General features: G+C 47.4%; 1 protein-coding gene across 1 annotated transcript in view; it reads right to left on the bottom strand.

Moving 5' to 3' along the window:
• Positions 1-849: 849 nt before the first annotated feature.
• Positions 850-18512, bottom strand: part of TACC1 (transforming acidic coiled-coil containing protein 1) — a 43687-nt gene continuing 26024 nt past the window's right edge. The window contains exons 7-15 of the mRNA XM_029912766.1: positions 14782-14837; positions 12004-12009; positions 10534-10680; positions 9176-9252; positions 8486-8529; positions 7709-7869; positions 6548-6654; positions 2832-2952; positions 850-1809 (exon numbers count right to left, since the gene is read on the bottom strand). Coding sequence (XP_029768626.1) covers positions 1741-1809; positions 2832-2952; positions 6548-6654; positions 7709-7869; positions 8486-8529; positions 9176-9252; positions 10534-10680; positions 12004-12009; positions 14782-14837 — 788 coding nt within the window. The 3' untranslated portion in view covers positions 850-1740. The remainder of the gene's footprint in view (positions 1810-2831; positions 2953-6547; positions 6655-7708; positions 7870-8485; positions 8530-9175; positions 9253-10533; positions 10681-12003; positions 12010-14781; positions 14838-18512) is intronic.

Raw genomic sequence — 18512 nt, 5'->3', positions numbered from 1 at the left:
CCCTGCAGAACTTCTGGGTCTCTACTGCAGTATGAAGGGTGCTTCAGCAATTCTGCATGAAATTGGCTTGGTCCAAATAAAGGGAAAATCCACACTACAGTTCCACTGAGTGGTTTGCTTGCATAGTTAGTATGATTCGGTTTCCTGCCCATTTGTACCTGCACGTTTATTTAACAGCTGTTTGCAGCTGACTTTGCTTGTACTAGTTTCTGGTTCTATTAGTACTTGTAAAACTGCAAAGGCATTTCTGAGAGCAAGACACAGTCCAGAGCATTTTGCATAATTTTAAATGGCATTCTGTATTGACTTGGAGAAAAGGATTTTAGGACATTCACCATATGCACAAATTAGGGCCTGCTCCCTTCTTTCTGCAGTCCCCAAAGGGAGCGGTCACTCCTCTAATCTCACAGCAGCATTTTGATCCAATACCAAAGAGCTTTGCTTTGCATATTTTGAATTACTATTAAAATACTACTAATCAATGCCAGGAAATGATGGTGCTAGAGGGCAGCACAGGGCAAGTGGTACCACCCCAAGAGGAGATGTACAAAGTAGGTAACCAAATATGCACGCACATCTGTCTGGATGGAAGATCCAGCTGTGCAGCTGTGAGGAAGGACCCACCAAGGCTGACGAGAGAGCCCTAGTGCAAGGACAATAAAGTGCACTGACCAAGGGTACCTTTGCACTGCAATTTGAGGTGTGACTGCAGCTCAGGCTGAAACACCTGCGCTAGCCTGGCTAAAGGCAGCAATGTAGATGCGCAGTACAAAAATGCCCGGGACCCTGGGTACCTACATGCATTGCTGAAGCCCATGCTGCTGCATCTACATTGCTATTTTTACCCATGTTAGCGCAGGTATGTCAGCCTGAGCTGCAATCACACCTCAGAGTGCAGTGTAGACATACCCAGAGAGACACTTGGGCTTCCCTCCCTAGCTGCTGGCAGGGCATGGGATCAGGACTTGCTACAACATGTTACATGAATATACACTTGGATCAACCTATCAGAAATGAATCAAACCACTTTCAGGCAAACCAGTTCAGCTGTAGGATTAACCAGTTAATCAAAATCGCATGCTGTGGACACCGTGTGTGTGTGTGAGTGTGTGTGTGCGGGGTGTTTCCTGTCAGATGCCCCTGATTTTAACATCATTACCTCCCTATCCCAGACACTTCTACTGAGACCCCACAGTGCCTTCCTTTCTCAAGGTACCAGTATTGCACTGTCAGCTCTCGGCACCTGGGTGTGGGCTTAGCCTCACAGCTGGGACCTCCCCATTGTTTTTAGGCGGAAAATGCCAACTGGTTAGGTGCTCAATAGATGTAACCAATAAAAATCCCAGCTCTCATATGGGTACAACTCAAACCAGCTCTCTAGCTGCCAGGAAGGGACCCCAGAAAGTGTCCGCAGGCCTGACTGAGGTGCTGTCTGTAGGGGTGGGCATGTGGCTGCTGATGACACCAAAAGAAATGCACAAGTCCTGCCGGATTAGGGAGAAACTGAGCGAAGCCCTAAAAACCTGGGGCTGCAAACCCTCTGAAACGATCAGACTAGAACCCTTTGGGACGCCAGCTTTGCCTCTGGGGTGATGGGATCCTGCAGTCAAGTGGGGCAGGCAGCTGTGCGCATGTGCTTTTCTCTGCTCAGGGGAGATTATTCCTGGAGACTAAGGCAAGGTGCGCAACGTTACAAAAAAAGCAGCCAAGTGCAGAGTGTTGGACAAAGGGTGGCGAGGCTCAGTCAGTCTTTCCCATCTTTGCAATCAGCTCGTCACAGATCTTGGTCAACTCTTCAATTTCTTGGTTCTGAAAGACAAACGGTCACATGGAGATGAAGAGCTGAAGTTCCCTGATGGCCACGGGTAACCAGTGAGTGACCAATTCCAGCCCCTTTCCCCACTGGTAATACAAATAAATCATCATCATCATCATCATCATAAAAGGAAAGGCATGGCCCCTGGGGGGGGGGGGGGGGGAGGAAGGGGAGCAGAGCCAATCTGCTTCCACTGCTGACCCTCTGCAGGGACTGGGGCTCTATCACATGGCGAGCGGGGGCCAATGAAATTGCTCTGCAGTTGGCACTGTAGTTCAGGGCATTCACTTCTGCAAACAGGATTATGGCTACTAATCCCTTTGTAACACCATCCATTGCATTTCAAAGCAGCTATCCTTGTAGTATGCAGGCACTCTGGCATGTGCCAGCCGAGTGAATGGCAGAGAAGCATGTAGAAAAAGAGACTCGCTATCTGCCCTGATCTCCAGGAGATCTCCCTAGAACGATGCCAGGGATCTGCATTCCAAGCTAGTCCTGCAGGATCTGCTGTCTAGGCTGATCCTGGGGGATCCTAATCACAAACTATCGCTCTCCAGCTCCGTATAACTGCCCACCAGCCCAGGTCCCTGTCTAGGAGCACAGTCCTGATACAACTCAAGGCGAGGATCAGCTGGGACACACATTCCATGGTGTGTGGGGGTTTAACAGCCGCATGGAGACACCCTGGTATCATTTATCATGGATTTCATGTCCCCAAGTGGACGGTGCAGCTTGAAATGCAGCTGTTCCCAATAGCCACACCAATATTTCAGTGTGATGGTAAGTGGATAACGGGCAGAGATTTAAAGAACAGAATTTATATTCCTCCCCTCCTCACTCTGCCTGGCTTCAGGCTAGCTTTTCTGAGACCCTCCCTCTCATGTCAGCTGTGATCTGAGGAATGATCCCAAGATCAGTAGGAGACATTTTAATGGCAACTGTTTCCACTGAAATCAATAGCTAAACAAACACCACTTCAGGATCCAGATGGGGGCGGTGGCCGAAGGGCCTTTACCTTCTGTTGGAGGGCTCTCTCCAGTGATTCCACCTTCATCTGCTCTTTGCGCAGCCCAGCATGGAGAGCTGCACTCTCAGCTTTTGCTTTTGTGCGTACCTGTGCAATTTCTTCATTGGCTCTACGTGGGGGTTTAGAGAGAGAGAGAGAGACAGAGTGAGAGAGAATATTTATCACATGGGCCACAGCCCAACAGAGTAACATTACACAGTGCCACAGCGTACAGTTATCTAAACGCCTAAGAAAGCAAAGGATAAAGTCACCTGTTAAAGCAGCCAGTAACAGCTGCACTTGCTGTGCTGGCTCCAGTTCTCCTCCATGTTTATGAGCAATAGATTCTGAGGCTGTGTCTACATGGGGAAGTTGCAATGGTGTAACTTACATTGGCTTTTAAACTGGTTTATTTAAGATGGGGCAAACCCGCATGGACACGCTGCTTTCAGTTTCAGAGCAGCTTTTCTTGGGGTAGCTTAAGTCAACTGCAACAAGTTTAAGATGAACAAAAATAAGCTCCTTATACCAAAATCAGACTGTCGACACAGGGGTTTGACTGGTTTAACTACATCAGTTTAAATTCACACCTTCATGAGCTAATTCAGTTCAAACTAAATGGAAGGATAAACAAAAATAGATCTGTGACTAGGGTTTTTGATTCAAAAGGGCTAACTTAAAAAAATTAAGGAAATTAGTTAGGGAAATGGATTGGACTGAAGAACTTGTGGATCTAAAGGCAGAGGACGCCTGGAATTACTTCAAGTCAAAGTTGCAGAAACTATCAGAAGCCTGCATCCCAAGAAAGGGGAAAAAATTCATAGGCAGGAATTGTAGACCAAGTTGGATGAGCAAGCATCTCAGAGAGGTGATTAAGAAAAAGCAGAAAGCCTACAAGGAGTGGAAGATGGGAGTGATCAGCAAGGAAAGCTACCTTATTGAGGTCAGAACATGCAGGGATAAAGTGAGAAAGGCCAAAAGCCGTGTAGAGGGGAGGGAATTAAAACCAATAGTAAAAGGTTCTATAGCCATATAAATAAGAAGAAAACAAAGAAAGAAGAAGTGGGACCGCTAAACACTGAGGATGGAGTGGAGGTTAAGGATAATCTAGGCATGGCCCAATATCTAAACAAATACTTTGCCTCAGTCTTTAATGAGGAGCTTAGGGATAATGGTAGGATGACAAATGGGAATGAGGATATGGAGGTAGATATTACCACATCCGAGGTAGAAGCCAAACTCGAACAGCTTAATGGGACTAAAATCGAGGGGCCCAGATAATCTTCATCCAAGAATATTAAAGGAACTGGCACATGAAATCGCAAGCCCATTAGCAAGAATTTTTAATGAATCTGTAAACTCAGGGGTTGTACCATATGACTGGAGAATCGCTAACATAGTTCCTATTTTTAAGAAAGGAAAAAAGTGATCTGGGTAACTACAGGCCTGTTAGTTTGACATTTGTAGTATGCAAGGTCTTGGAAAAAATTTTGAAGGAGAAAGTAGTTAAGAACATTGAGGTCAATGGTAATTGGGACAAAATACAACATGGTTTTACAAAAGGTAGATCGTGCCAAACCAACCTGATCTCCTTCTTTGAGAAGGTAACAGATTTTTTAGACAAAGGAAATGCAGTGGATCTAATTTATCTCTATTTCAATAAGGCATTTGATATGGTTGCACATGGGGAATTATTAGTTAAATTGGAAAAGATGGGGATCAATATGAAAATTGAAAGGTGGATAAGGAACTGGTTAAAGGGGAGACTACAACGGTTCATACTGAAAGGTGAACTGTCAGGCTGGAGGGAGGTTACTAGTGGAGTTCCTCAGGGATTGGTTATGGGACCAATTTTATTTAATCTTTTTATTACTGACCTTGGCACAAAAAGTGGGAATGTTCTAATAAAGTTTGCGGATGACACAAAGCTGGGAGGTATTGCCAATACAGAGAAGAACCGGGATATCATACAGGAAGATCTAGATGACCTTGTAAACTGGAGTAATAATAATAGGATCAATTTAATAGTGAAAAGTGCAAGGACATGTATTTAGGGATTAATAACAAGAATTTTTGTTATAAGCTGGGGACTCATCAGTTGGAAGTAACAGAGGAGGAGAAGGACCTCGCAGTATTGGTTGATCACAGGATGATTATGAGCCGCCAATGTGATATGGCCGTGAAAAAAGCTAATGCAGTCTTGGGATGCCTCAGGTGAGGTATTTCCAGTAGAGATAAGGAGGTGTTAGTACCATTATATAAGGCACTGGTTAGACCTCATCTGGAATACTGTGGGCAGTTCTGGTCTCCCATGTTTAAGAAGGATGAATTCAAACTGGAACAGGTACAGAGAAGGGCTACTAGGATGATCTGAGGAATGGAAAACCTGTCTTATGAAAGTAGACTCAAAGAGCTTGGCTTGTTTAGCCTAACCAAAAGAAGGCTGAGGGGAGATATGATTGCTCTCTATAAATATATCAGAGGGATAAATACCAGGGAAGGAGAGGAATTATTTAAGCTCAGTACCAATGTGGACACAAGAACAAATGGATATAAACTGGCCATCAGGAAGTTTAGACTTGAAATTAGACAAAGTTTCTAACCATCCGAGGAGTGAGGTGAAGTTCTGGAACAGCCTTCCAAGGGGAGCAGTGGGGGCAAAAGACATATCTGGCTTCAAGACTAAGCTCGATAAGTTTATGGAAGGGATGGTATAATGGGATAGCCTAATTTTGGCAATTAATTGGTCTTTGACTATTAGCGGTAAATATGCCCAGTGGCCTGTGATGGGATGTTAGATGGGGTGGGATTTGAGTTACTACAGAGAATCCTTTCCTGGGTGCTGGCTGGTGAGTCTTGCCCACATGCTCAGGGTTTAGCTGATCACCATATTTGGGGTCGGGAAGGAATTTTCCTCCAGGGCAGATTGGCAGAGGCCCTGGGGGTTTTTCGCCTTCCTCTGCAGTGTGGGGCACGGGTCACTTGCTGAAGGATTCTCTGCACCTTGAAGTCTTTAAACCATGATTTGAGGACTTCAATAGCTCAGACAGAGGTTAGGGGTTTATTACAGGAGTGGGTGGGTGAGATTCTGTGGCCTGCGTTGTGCAGGAGGTCAGACTAGACGATTATAATGGTCCCTTCTGACCTTAAAGTCTATGAGTCTATGATTCTTAAGTCAAACCCAGTGCAATTTTCTCATGTAGCCAAGCCCTGAGTGATGGGTAGGGTTTCTCTGCCTTTCCACTTTTAGAACAAGAGGCCCCAGTGTCCCTGATATTCTCTGCCTCAGGACTTTGGGAAAGCCAGTCAGCATGTGCTGCCCCTTGATGACACTTTAAGTAGTAATGGTATCTCATCAAAAGAATTGCTAATAATATTGTAAATAACCAGCAGCTTTATAACCATTCTTAACTCACAATCTCAAATATTATAAGAGTACAGTTATCATCCAGCCACCTCGCTATAAAAGCACAAAGGATATAGAATGGTAGATTTCATTTTGCAAACTCTGTTATACAGATTGCTTTACCCTGCAGGAGTTCAAATTCCTCTAAACAATGAGCAGGACCCTTCTCAAGGTTACAGATTCTTTCAAAGACTCTGGTATGAATCTAATTTTTTATTTATAAACCTGGTTGAAAGACTGAAATCAAAGCTCATTCTTGTTTCTCCCAAAGTTCCAGACTCAGCCTGCATTCCGCAGAGCCCACATCTGGGATTCTTACTTGTCTAATTTTTCTTCTGCATGGATTTTCAGGGCTTGATACCGCTGCTCTTCCTGTTTGACCCGGGCTAAGTAATCCTGAGCACATTTTTTCAAAGCTTCTTCATTCTGGAAGATAAAAATTGCAAAACAATGGTGACTAATTTGAAATGGAGTTGAGCATGTCACACTGTGCTGATACGAACTACAAAACTGACACCCAGATGGAAATTGAGGTTCACAACTTTTGAAGTATTTTTTATTCTTCCGACAGATTGCTCATTTATGCTATGGCCTTTTTACACCACTCTGATAATGTTTTTATAATACCTTGCCTTTGCTCCAGCCCTTTGCTTGGATCCCTCTGCTACTTCTGATGTCTATTGTTCACAGAGTACAGGGAGAACGCGACCGTAAAATCTATAAAGAGGAACAGGCTCCCTGCTGCGATCAGCTCCAGCAGCTCTTATCACTGGCTTCCTGTGACATTTACAACCCGGACAGGTACCCTGCTTATTCATCCCAATGCTGACATATAAACGCAAGCACCGGAAACATCCTTCGACGAGGGCAAGGAGTAGAGCTGGGCAATTTTTTGACTTGTTTTTGGTGAAAAATGAAGATTTGGCAACATTAAAACAAGTTGCAAATTTGTATCAATTTTGCCAGATTGTTTCAAATGAAAAAAAAAATCTGAAAAAAATTAAACATTTAATTTCAACTTTTTAAAAATAAACCATCCTGATGTTTTTATTTGAAATGACTTTTAGCTTAGAAATAGTCCTTTAATTTTATTATTAAAAATGCTCCATATCAAAACAAAACGTTCTGGTCACCCTGAAATTAATTTTTTATTACTTTCTGATTTGCTGAAAATTTCAAAAAAATTTCATTTTCAGTTTGACCCACAACAATTCCGTCCCCCACCCCACCCCCCTGCCCCGAAATCTTGGCCTTGCCAGTGTATTGAGAAATCTGTTATTTGCCCAACTCTACCAAGGAACATTGATTCAAAGTGGCATTGGGGACATAGGACAACCAGAACAGTATTGGACAAGAAACAATAATAGCCTGTGTGCTTCTATAACCCCTTAACCAGAAACCATTGGACAGGACATCACACAGGCAGCACAGGAGGTACAACAAGGAAGAGGAAAGCAAGTCTCCCAAGAGAGTAAAGGACCTTCTTAAACCCTTCCAGAATGCCCTTCAGGTTCTCGTATCTCCGAAACAGATCCGACAGGGACCTTTCTACAGAGTTCAGGTCTGCCAGGGCCTGTTCCTTTTCCATTGTGAGCTGCTGCAGACTCTTCTGGGAGGCCATGTTTGTCCTCTGTTCATCTTCTGTGAATTAGAAGTAAATTATATTTACATCAAAACTCTCCTTTTCTGAAATGGAGACTGCTGCAGCAACGGCCTGGGGGTTATCGCTCCAAATTGCCCCATGACAGCCCTGGCTTGGATTCCAAGCGCGAGGGACTCTCAGGAGCAAGCAGGGATGAAAGCACAGCTGCCATCACTGCAGTGGTCCTCACTGGCCAACTTCGGATGTTGCTGATGGCTCTTCCAGGGGAGCCTCTGTCAGCCCACCTTGACTGGACGATACATCGTCACGGTGGAAAGCCGGGATGCGGGGGGGGAGAGGGAGGTGTCTAACGGAGAGGAACCTCAGGGCTATGGGAACACGTGGAACCTCCAACTTAGAAAACCTAACGTTCATTTATCAGGACGGAGAGAAGCTGGTCAGGGCAGCTGGTGGAGTGGGAGTAAGGGATTCTGCTTCATGCTCCTTATGGAGGCCAGTCCTGGTTGTAATAGCAGATGGGCACTGAACTAGGGGAAGCAGATGAAACTGGGTCCATTTTTCTCTGTGTTGTTACTGTGATCAGCATCCCACAAGCCATCCCGAGGCCACCAACTTCCTAACGCTAGTGACGGCTGCCACCCAGAGAGATCTTACCTATCATCTGGGCAATGGTCTTTTCATATTCAGCCACGATTTTCCTAGAACGAAAGGGGACAGGGGACATTTACACACAGTCTGGGGGTTTGTTTGTATCTGTGAAGCTCTGTTGCTGGCAAACTGCAGCTGGTATGTTGTTGCCAAGCCCACTTCTTAAGGCTTTGGGAAACAAAATGACACCAGCCAGTTCCAGAGGCAGCCTGTGTGCACAGTCTGAAACTATATGTATAGTCACTGAAACAGTCTAGATTATAGTTCTGATTCCTCTCAATCACCTCCTCTTTTCTCCAGTAATATCTGCCATCCAGCTGACCTGGCCTTCCCCTGGGCTCTCAGGCATGCACAGTTAATAGGATTTTACTCTTGCCACAAAGAACATGACAGACTTGTTACAGTCTGAGCATGATGAGCTCACGGCTTGTAACATGTTCCATCCTGAGCATGGCTATCCATGATATCTTATTACCACCAGGGCAAACTAAACCACAAGAGTCACAAAAGAAGAGACGCATGAGCAGCTTTTCAGTACCAAGCAATTCAGCACCCCAAAATCAACAGCTTTGCTTCAATATACCCCAGTGGCTGCATGGAAAGTCCAAGAGTCAGGCATGATTTGATCTGTAGCTCTGTGTGGGAATGCTAACGGATAACGTTGGGGGGTGAACACCTGAGAGCTCAGATTTTTACCTCATTTCCAAGACTTCTTGTCGGCTCTCTTCATATTTTTTCTTCCATTCATTTGCTTCGATCTCCTTAGTGATTATCTACATGGTAAAGGAAACAAAATGCAAACTCTAACTCTCCACCTCCAGGCATACAAGGGCTGTCTTCCAGGAGGTGGATCCCTACACCCAAAGCTCAGCTTCAGACTGTGAATTGGGAATGTTGTAGAGGATAGTCAGAGACATTAAATCCAATCACTAGCAATGCAAAACCCGAACACTTTGATATTAGCTGAAGACAGCTCTTTAGAAGATTACCAGCAATGGGCAAAGATTTAATCTAGATTCCAGTGCTGGCTCAAAATGTTCGGAGCCTCTAATTGCAAACGTTTATGAAGCATTTCTGCTGAAAATTACGTGCTTATGCCACTTGAAAAATAAATGTTAAGTGGCAAGCTTGAGGCATGAGGAGATGATTGCCCCAAAGCCTGCCACTGCACATCAACACAGGTGCTCAGCTGGGGTTTTACAGTAAGGGACCTGTGCAGATCTTAGATAAATTCATGGCTATAAAACTCTCCCCTTTTGTAAAAAGCAACAAAGAGTCCTGTGGCACCTTATAGACTAAGGGACGTATCGGAGCATAAGCTTTCGTGGGGAATACCCACTTCGTCAGATGAGCCCAATATGTCTGTTAGTCTGTAAGGTGCCACAGGACTCTTTGTTGCTTTCTACAGATCCAGACTAACATGGCTACCCCTCTGATACTCTCCCCTTTTGGAGTCTCGCTTTTGCCACAAGACGATGGAAGTGTGAGAGTGGGGGGATCTGCTGCTATCTTCTTTGCAGGCACCTTCTGCAGGCTAGGAGAATTGCTGGCCAAGCAGTAGGAGGGTACCCAAGAGGAACAGAAAGATTACAAACTACAAAGATTCTCCAGCACTTGATGATTTAAAATCCAGACTGGATGCCTTTCTGGAAGGTGTACTTCAGCCAGACACAAGATTTTGGGCTCAATATAGAGTAATGGGGTGAAATTGTAATGGCCTTTACTATAGAGGTCAGACTAGATCTACTGTTCCCTTCTAGCCTTAAACTCCATCCCCTGCCCCACCGTGTCCGCTGAGAATGTCACCCCCCAGAGCATCTCTGCCTCTCTGGGAGGCTAGTTCCCACATCCTGGATACACCTGTGATGTGACACCAGTGGGGAGCAGAGGTTATATTATTAGTGTGTGGTAGTCCCTAGAGGCCCCAATGGAGATCAGGGCCCCATGGTGTTGGCTGCTTCACACACACAGGCTGAGATGAATTCCTGCTCTGGGTGTACACGTTTTGCTGCCCTGAGCAGGCACCAGCCCCGACAGTGCTGAGTCACCATTACCTCTTCTCTTATTAAAGTGAGCACGGCTGTTTTGTCAGATTCACTGAGGCAAATGCTTTCCAGAGGACTTTCACTTCCACTCGCTCCGGTCGTCATGGCCCCAGGGGCTTTGTCCTTTGAGCACAGTCCAGAATCGCCCTGCGGTGACAAGAATTACTGCTCAATGATACATTCGATCTGCAGCTTTTCTGCCCAACTGCCCGTATTTGGGGTATGTCTCCACATTCTAAAGTCCTTCCTTCACCCATCCTGTATTTGTACACTGAAAATTCAGAGGCCTGTCTCCATTGTGGGAAGGAAACAGTGCAGTGTCCGGTCTAGGTACAAACCCTATCATTCCGGTCATGCCCCTTCAGGTCCCATTGTCTGTTGAGGCTGGATGAGTGGTTCCCTCCAAAGTCACTTGAAAATGCAGCTGTCAGACTGGCATACGGGCACACACTTCCATGGCGGAGTGAGGGGTTTGATGCATGCTCTAGGAGGAGCAGGAGCTCACAGGATGTGTGCACAGTGAAGCGAAAACAGGCCCTAAGGGAAGTCTCTTGCTAATGCATCTGATGGGCAAAGATTTGAGTCCCTTCCAGGTCAGCCTGGCCTCTGTCTCTAGGCTACCACCCTTTAGAAATCCAATAAACTTTGAGTCCTGAATAGGATGCTAGATTTAAACCAAACGTAGAAATGGCAGAAAACCCATTTCCCAGGACCTATATCAGACAGTTTCTAATGAAGATATTGCCAGAGCCAGATCCCACAATATCATCACACTCCCTTTGCTACATGCCCCGTGCTGCTACCGATTTAAAACAGCTCCAGGCACGTGAGCTTTGCTAAGTGTTGTTAATTGCAGCAGCCTATGTCAGGGCCTGCAGGGGACAGCGAATCCTGTGCCAGTCACCTCCCATTTAATGGGGGATTTGCTACAGCTGGCAGCAGTTGTATAGAGGTTTGCACAGCCTGGGTTATTTTGCTGGGCTTCACAAGTGGTTGTAGGGTCAGACAGCCTTCATGCAGGGAGCAGTGTTGATTATCTGTCTCCGCAGAGCAGCCATCTAGCTAACACCCCTGTGCAGACAGGCTCCAATCATTGCCTCCCTGATTGGAGACAGATCACCGTCCCCTTCCCTCTGTATTAGCATGTGCTGCAGCAGCAACCTCCTCTTGGAGCAACTGGTCCAGCGGGGTATTTAACACGCTTCCTTAGAGCAGGAGGTCATCAGATAGGGCCATTACAGTCTGTGTTCTCTGGAAAGCTTGCTCCATATTCTCTGACCAACTACTCAAAGCAGCCTCATCCGGGACACACCCCATGAAAACCAAGAGTCTCTCCTGCCCGGGAGAACTTCACAATCTAATACCCTGATCTGGATATCAATGCACCTTTCATGGATTTCCCCTGCTACTCTTACTAATGAGTAAAGTCACAGGTGCTCTACCTTGGGACTTCTCCACTCAGAACCCATCTCCTCTTACTTGAATCTGCAAGGAAAATCACAACACTAAAATCATTTAGAAAAGGCCTCATATACTGCACCCCCGAGGGGTTTATTCTCCACTGTTGCAGCCAATCTAGCTTTAAATATCTCCAATCCCTTCTCTTGGGAGATTCCTCCACAGCCTGACAGATCTCACTGTTAGAAAATCTTTCCTGACAGCTAGTCTCCTAAAATGTCCCTTTCTTAATTTTATGCCACTAATCCCAGCTACACTCCCTTCCCAGTTATCTGCTTGGCCACAGGCCACAAACAGAGAAGCATTATATCAAGGAGCTAGTCGGAGTTTGTGCAGCGTTTTGTAAATGAAAAACACCCTTTCTCTGAGCAGTAAGTTCTAGTGTTTTTCAGTCCCAAGCCAGATGTAGAATTTTGTTTGGTTAGTGAGGGTGACAGTTCTTATTACGCAGCACAGTGGCAGGTGAGTGAACACAGCAAAGTAATGGGAGCGTCGGCTGCTCTCAGCACAAATGCTCTGAGACCCCAAGCTGGTGCAATTGGAAAAATCTCTTTAATGCAACCCCTGCCCATGGCCACGCAGTGCACCAAGAGAGGAGCTCCTTGGGAGTAACAGCTCTGGGCATAGCTTGGAGACTCCCCGATGACACCCTACACTAGGGCACATACTCCTGAGCACTCGGCAAGTAACAATCCCCCATGTTTCCCGCTTCCCAAATCAGCCGCTCCCACTTCCTGCCAAGCTCCCAGTTCCAAGGAAGAAACAAACTGCCCTGGACACTGACCATGACTTGTCTGACTGAGCAGAGGGTCTCCCTCTAATGTGGCCCAATACCCCCCTGAGCCCTGCATGCCCATGTCCACCCCAGAGCCTCCCTGTAGCAACTAATGCATTACACTGAACCTCCAGAGCTGCAGGGCTCTGGAGACCTGAGCTGGGAATCCCCACAGAAAGCAAGTACTTTTCCCTTGGTTTGCTTTACTAATGTCCTTGGGAGGCTTAGGGTAGTGAAATCTGTCCCAGGGAAGCTGAGCTGGCTGCTGGGGTTAATCTCATTGTCATCTGCCTGCCACCTTCCTCTCTTAGCTGTTCCAGCCGCGTGGAGCTGAGCTGGCGTAGCATGTCCCCTTGCCCACAGCTCTGTCGCAGTAGGGAAGGGATTTTATCTACACACCGGTCACAGCTGCTCCGACACTGCTGCCTGGCTCCCAGCAGTGCACGAGGCTGAGATAGCAGGACACAGAGCGACTGATGGGAGTACACGGAGTTGCACTGGCAGCAGCAGTGCTCTCTCGATCACCAGGGCTGTTTTATCTCCTCCTCAGTGGACACCATCCTGGTTGTAGGGAGGGAGCCATCAAGCTGGCTTCCAGAAGCAGAATTTGGGGCCCTTTCCTATAGGGTGTGAGAGCTCGCTTCCCCATCGCTATTCACTGTGATCGGTTCCAGAGAGGCACTGGATTTTTATTCACTCCACCAGTCTGTGTTTTCTGTTTCTCTCTTCTCTCCTCTTCTCCCATCCCCATCAGCAGACACTGCAGCGGCACGCTACCCACGACCACTTCAGCGCCATGCATCGCCCAGCAGAGGGAGCCGTGCATGCAGCCCATGGGGACAGCAGACTTGCTGTGCGTTGAGGGGCACGGCTGGCAGCGTCCCACCAGCTTTCAAAAGAGTCTCTTGCCACATGAATCCAATTCATGTTGCAAGGGGATTACACAGAGTCCACAAGAGCATGATACCACATGCCAATTTCCCCAAGCACATGGCAATGGGAAGGCAGCTGGCAAGGACACAGAGACGGTCTGCAGGCAAACGCAGCAGCTGTCACTGCCAGCACCTCACAGCCACCGTCTGTCTCTGGGGAGAGTTACTGCGGCTATCGGGCTGCACTGCCTGCTTTTCACCAGCGGCTGCCACAGGATGCCACGTGATGGGGACAAGACTCTCCCTTGTCACTGGTCTGGGCTCTATCCCCCAACTTCTCCTCTTCCACTTCATTCAGGCTGTCAAGCTTCATATCTGGGCATCTTACAAATGCTCCGACAGCATCTGCGTATGTCTCCACTGCCCATCTGACTCTGGGGATCACAAACATCCACTTGTCCATCACTCACTCCTGACCACGTGTGGCTCATACACTCCCACCTGTCCTGATTCCCCATGGGACTCCTGGGTGTACAAAGTACCGTCCCCTCTGCCGACAGTTCATGTGCCCCTGCCTTTCCCTGCCCATCAGCCTATTCCAGCACCATCCCATCTGCCTGCCTGGACAAAGCTTTGGGCTGCACGCACAGAAGGAAGGCCTCTCTCTAGAGTGCACTTCAGGGGCTGCTGTGAAATCAGGATTGGTTAAATCCCCAGTTCACAATTTTAAATACATTAGCTCCCAAAGCAGCTTTCTCCTGAGGTGCTTTCAGAAAGACTGCCCACCACTGTGAGGCTGATCCAGAGGCCACTTGGCCATTTCTGCAGCGCCCTGGAGGAGTCAGGCCTGTATCAGGGAACGTGGGATAGTAGCGGTCAGAGAGCAGGGATTTGGGGTGATCACTTAGTATATTCAGCATAGTCTCCCCCTTTTCACTGTGCCTGCAAGTGTCTCAATATGCTGGCAGAGGCCAACTCTTACTCACAAAGAGCACTTCTTACTCATGCAAACAGCCCTGTTCAAGTCAAGGAATGTGAGTAAGGGCTGAAGAATCAGGCCCGTAGTGAATCACGGTGTTTCACCGGGGAGGGGGGGGTCACTGGCACAGGAGAAGCCACAGGAGGTCAGAGTAAAGGCGAAGCTGCACTTACCAGGGTGCCGCTGGGCCCGTCCTTCTCCTTCTGTTTGGATGTCTCTTTTTCGAACCCTAAAACACAGGGCACAAGGTGTTACAGCCGCGTTGAGAGCATGACTGTCACCCCAGCAAAGAGACTTGCTGGAATAGAAGAGTTTAAGGCCATCTCTTCCAGTTCCCCGAGGCTCAAGATTCCAGGCTCTGTGGGGTTCCTGTCCTTACACGGATGGACAGTTTTATTTTGGGTCAGCACATGGCCTGTTTTCCTCACACACAGGGACACGCCCACCCAGGGGGGAACCCTGACAGCAGCAAAGGAGCAGATTTTTTTAGGTTTTTAAGGTCAGGTTTGACAAAGCCCTGGCTGGGATGATTTAGTTGGGGATTGGTCCTGCTTTGAGCAGGGGGTTGGACTAGATGACCTCCTGAGGTCCCTTCCAACCCTGATATTCTATGATTCTATGATACCAGCACCTGCTTTCCAAAGGAGCTGGCAAAGTATGCGGAAGACAATGCAGCAGCTCTGTGTAGGTAGGGGTGCCAAACCATACTGACATTGAATAGGGACCCCAGGGAGGATCAGAGCCCAGAGCAGGAATGATGGGCTAGGGGTGAGGCTGCTGGACTGAAACTCAGGAGACCCAAGTCCAGCTCCTCACCTTGGGCAAATCAAATCTATCCTGTGCCTCAGTTCCCCATCCGTACAATGGGGATGAATGATACCTCCCTACCGCATTCGAGCTGTGGGGATACAAGCCATTAATGACCAGGAGGCGCTCAGATACTGTGGTGAGGGGGCCATAAAACTCCCCAGATAAGCTGCGCTAGGTGCTGTACAAATGCACATGAAGATGAGAGCTCGAGCTTTTCCTGTTTTCTAACAGGATTTACTTGAGTGTCTACAGTCACGGTCATTATCCACGTACTCTGTAAACTTTGGGGTGTTCTTTGGGATCCTTTGGCTTGGGAAGTGTCATATCAATGTAACATAGAATCACAGAATTGTAGGGCTGGAAGGGAGCTCGATAGGTCATCTAGTCCAGTCCCCTGCACTGAGGCAGGACCAAGTGTTATCTATCCTGGAAGGTGTTTGTCCAACTGGTTCCTGTCAGGGATGGTTCGAAGATATTATTAGAATTAATAGTCCCTACAGGATAAGGTGACGTGCAGCATAGGTGGCAACTGCCCACCCTGAGAGCTCTGGGGCAGGCACAGAGGTTTTGCTCCAGCCCCGGGGCTCAAGACAGGAGTAATGGATGGGCACAAAGGAGATCAGAGTTAAGGGGAAACCCATCATGTGATGGAGCTTAGAAGGGATGAGCTGCTTCACTCATTCAGCATCCTTTGCAGGCCAATCTGTAGAGAGGTCCTGTTGGAGTCAAGGTGGTGCAAGTCTCATTCATTGGGTGTGAGACTCACTCCCTAGCACGCGCTCTCACTCTCACACACACACACACACACACACACACACACACACACACACACACTCCTAAGCTTATCACACTCATTTTAAGTAAAAATATAGAGATTTAAATTATTTTTACTCAGGCACTGCAAGAGACAACAGTAAGCTTGGAAAGATGCTTCCCAAGTTTGTGTACTGCAGTAACCATGGAGACTACAGTCCCTTGTGCGATACGTGTGAGAAAGGACAGAGGAGGCTACACGGGGGAAGGGGGGGTTGTTTGTGTGAATATTGGACTGTCAAAAAAAATATGAATTTGCCCAAAAAACGAGTAGGACTTGATCAAAAGTTTGCGGGTTCTGCAAAATACAGTTCCAAATTTAAACTGCACTGAGCAAATTCACATCCTCGGTGATCTCCAACCACCCAAGTTTTTGTTCCAAACAATCGTTTTGATTAAAATCCACTAGTTTGCACTGCATATAAAATTCTCACGTGCCCTAGCCTTTAGTGTGAATTAGGACAATGAAGTATCAGAGGGGTAGCCGTGTTAGTCTGGATCTGTAAAAAGCAACAGAGTGTCCTGTGGCACCTTTAAGACTAACAGATGTATTGGAGCATAAGCTTTCGTGAGTGAATACCCACTTTGTCAGACGCAAGGTATTGATGAAGTGGGTATTCACCCATGAAAGCTTATGCTCCAATACATCTGTTAGTCTTAAAGGTGCCACAGGACTCTCTGTTGCTTAGGACAATGAAGCGTTTCCTATGCAATATTTAGCAGTGTACATTTTAAAACTATTAAGTGCTGGTTGGGTTAAACGCCTGGACTGGACGTCACCAAGGAGCAAAGACAAGAGTCCCTGTCTTAAGCAATGATCTAGCACACTTCCTGGAAAGTGTCTCTCTTTGGCCTTGACCCTCGCTCTTAAGGACAGCCAGCCCTTGGCATCTCTGTACAGGGCTGGTGTCCATCTGCTCGATGGGCGTGAGGATAAAGGGACCCACGCAAGTTCAATCAAGGGAGTGGGGCCTCTTCCCCTCCAAATGAAAATCACTGGCCCGCTCCCCACAGGGGCACCCAAGAACAAGAGCGGCAGCAAAGCGGTGGGCTTGCTGATTCAGCGATACCCACCCTGCAGGGCTTCCCTTCTGCTGCACTCAGAGCAAAGGGGGGAACAACGCTTTTGTGGCCATGCCGCAATGTGCCTTTGTCCTTGACAGGTGCCATTCACATCACTCCCCTCGGCTGCTGACTCCTGACCTTGGCAGTGACAAGGTATTTTCAGTGGACCTCCCAAGTTTCGAATTTACCCCCATCTGCAACATACTGTTGGTAAATGTAGGGAGACTGTAGGACATTTGAAAAAGACAGAGCAGTTGGGAGTTGGGACCGGCCGTGAACAAATTTTGCCTCTGGTGTGTGTTCATGGGTTTCCTCTGACTTCCCGTGCCCCAAGGCACATGTCCTCTCACTGTGCTTTGGCCTCAAAGCCAGCTCTGTCCAAATAAGCATTTAAGGGTAGGGTTTTCCCCCACCTTTGTCCTTGACAAGACGCTGCCCTGATGGCCCCTTTTCTCCATCACCACTTAGAGTAGCAATGCTGGTTGGTTTCCTAGAGGAGGGCGGGAGGTGCCCACCATACCTCTGCCCCCCATACTCTCCCCTGCTGCTGCTGCCACTTGGAGACATCGTCACACACCAAGAGGAGGAAGGGCAATTTCAGTCCTCCAGGGTGCTGCCTCTGAGCAGTCTTGACCACAGCCACTGACCTTTCCAGAACCACACTCAGTTTGGCGTGTGCACAGGATCCTCCCCCATCTTTCCCCCACTCTCCAGCTCCACAATCTGGATTTGCACAACCACCGGCAACAAATGTGAGGCTGAATAGTGATTGGGTGCAAGATCCTTCATTCCCTGTGTGTTACCAAATAGGTTCGTATATTCTACGGCCAAAGAAGCCCATTGTGCCCCTCCAATCTGAGTTCCTGTATAACACAGGCCATAGGACGGCCCGGAATTCATTCCTAACTAGAGCAGCTTTTAGAAAAACATCCAGTCTAGATTTAGAAATGCCAGTGAGAGAATCCACCACAACCCTTGGTAAACTCATTCCATAGGGTTAATTACTGGTGCTGCGTTCCACCTCAGAGGTGTCTGCATTTCAGTGATGGTTGCAATGACTCACACATATATAGTCTCTGTAAAGTGGAGGGATCATTTGGGATGAAAGACTGTTGATATTGCAGGTGGTGACAAGCAACAGCTGTTCCCCCCACTCTGAATAACACAAATATAAGCCTCACACCAACTGGCCCCGATGATCTGTCAAGAGAGTGGT

This window comes from Terrapene carolina, unplaced genomic scaffold, assembly GCF_002925995.2.
Source record: "Terrapene carolina triunguis isolate 2854851 unplaced genomic scaffold, T_m_triunguis-2.0 Scaffold53, whole genome shotgun sequence".
In the NCBI taxonomy this organism is placed as follows: Eukaryota; Metazoa; Chordata; order Testudines; family Emydidae; genus Terrapene; species Terrapene triunguis.
The sequence above is the reverse complement of the archived record's forward strand: the minus strand, read 5'-3'. Positions and strand labels throughout refer to the sequence as shown.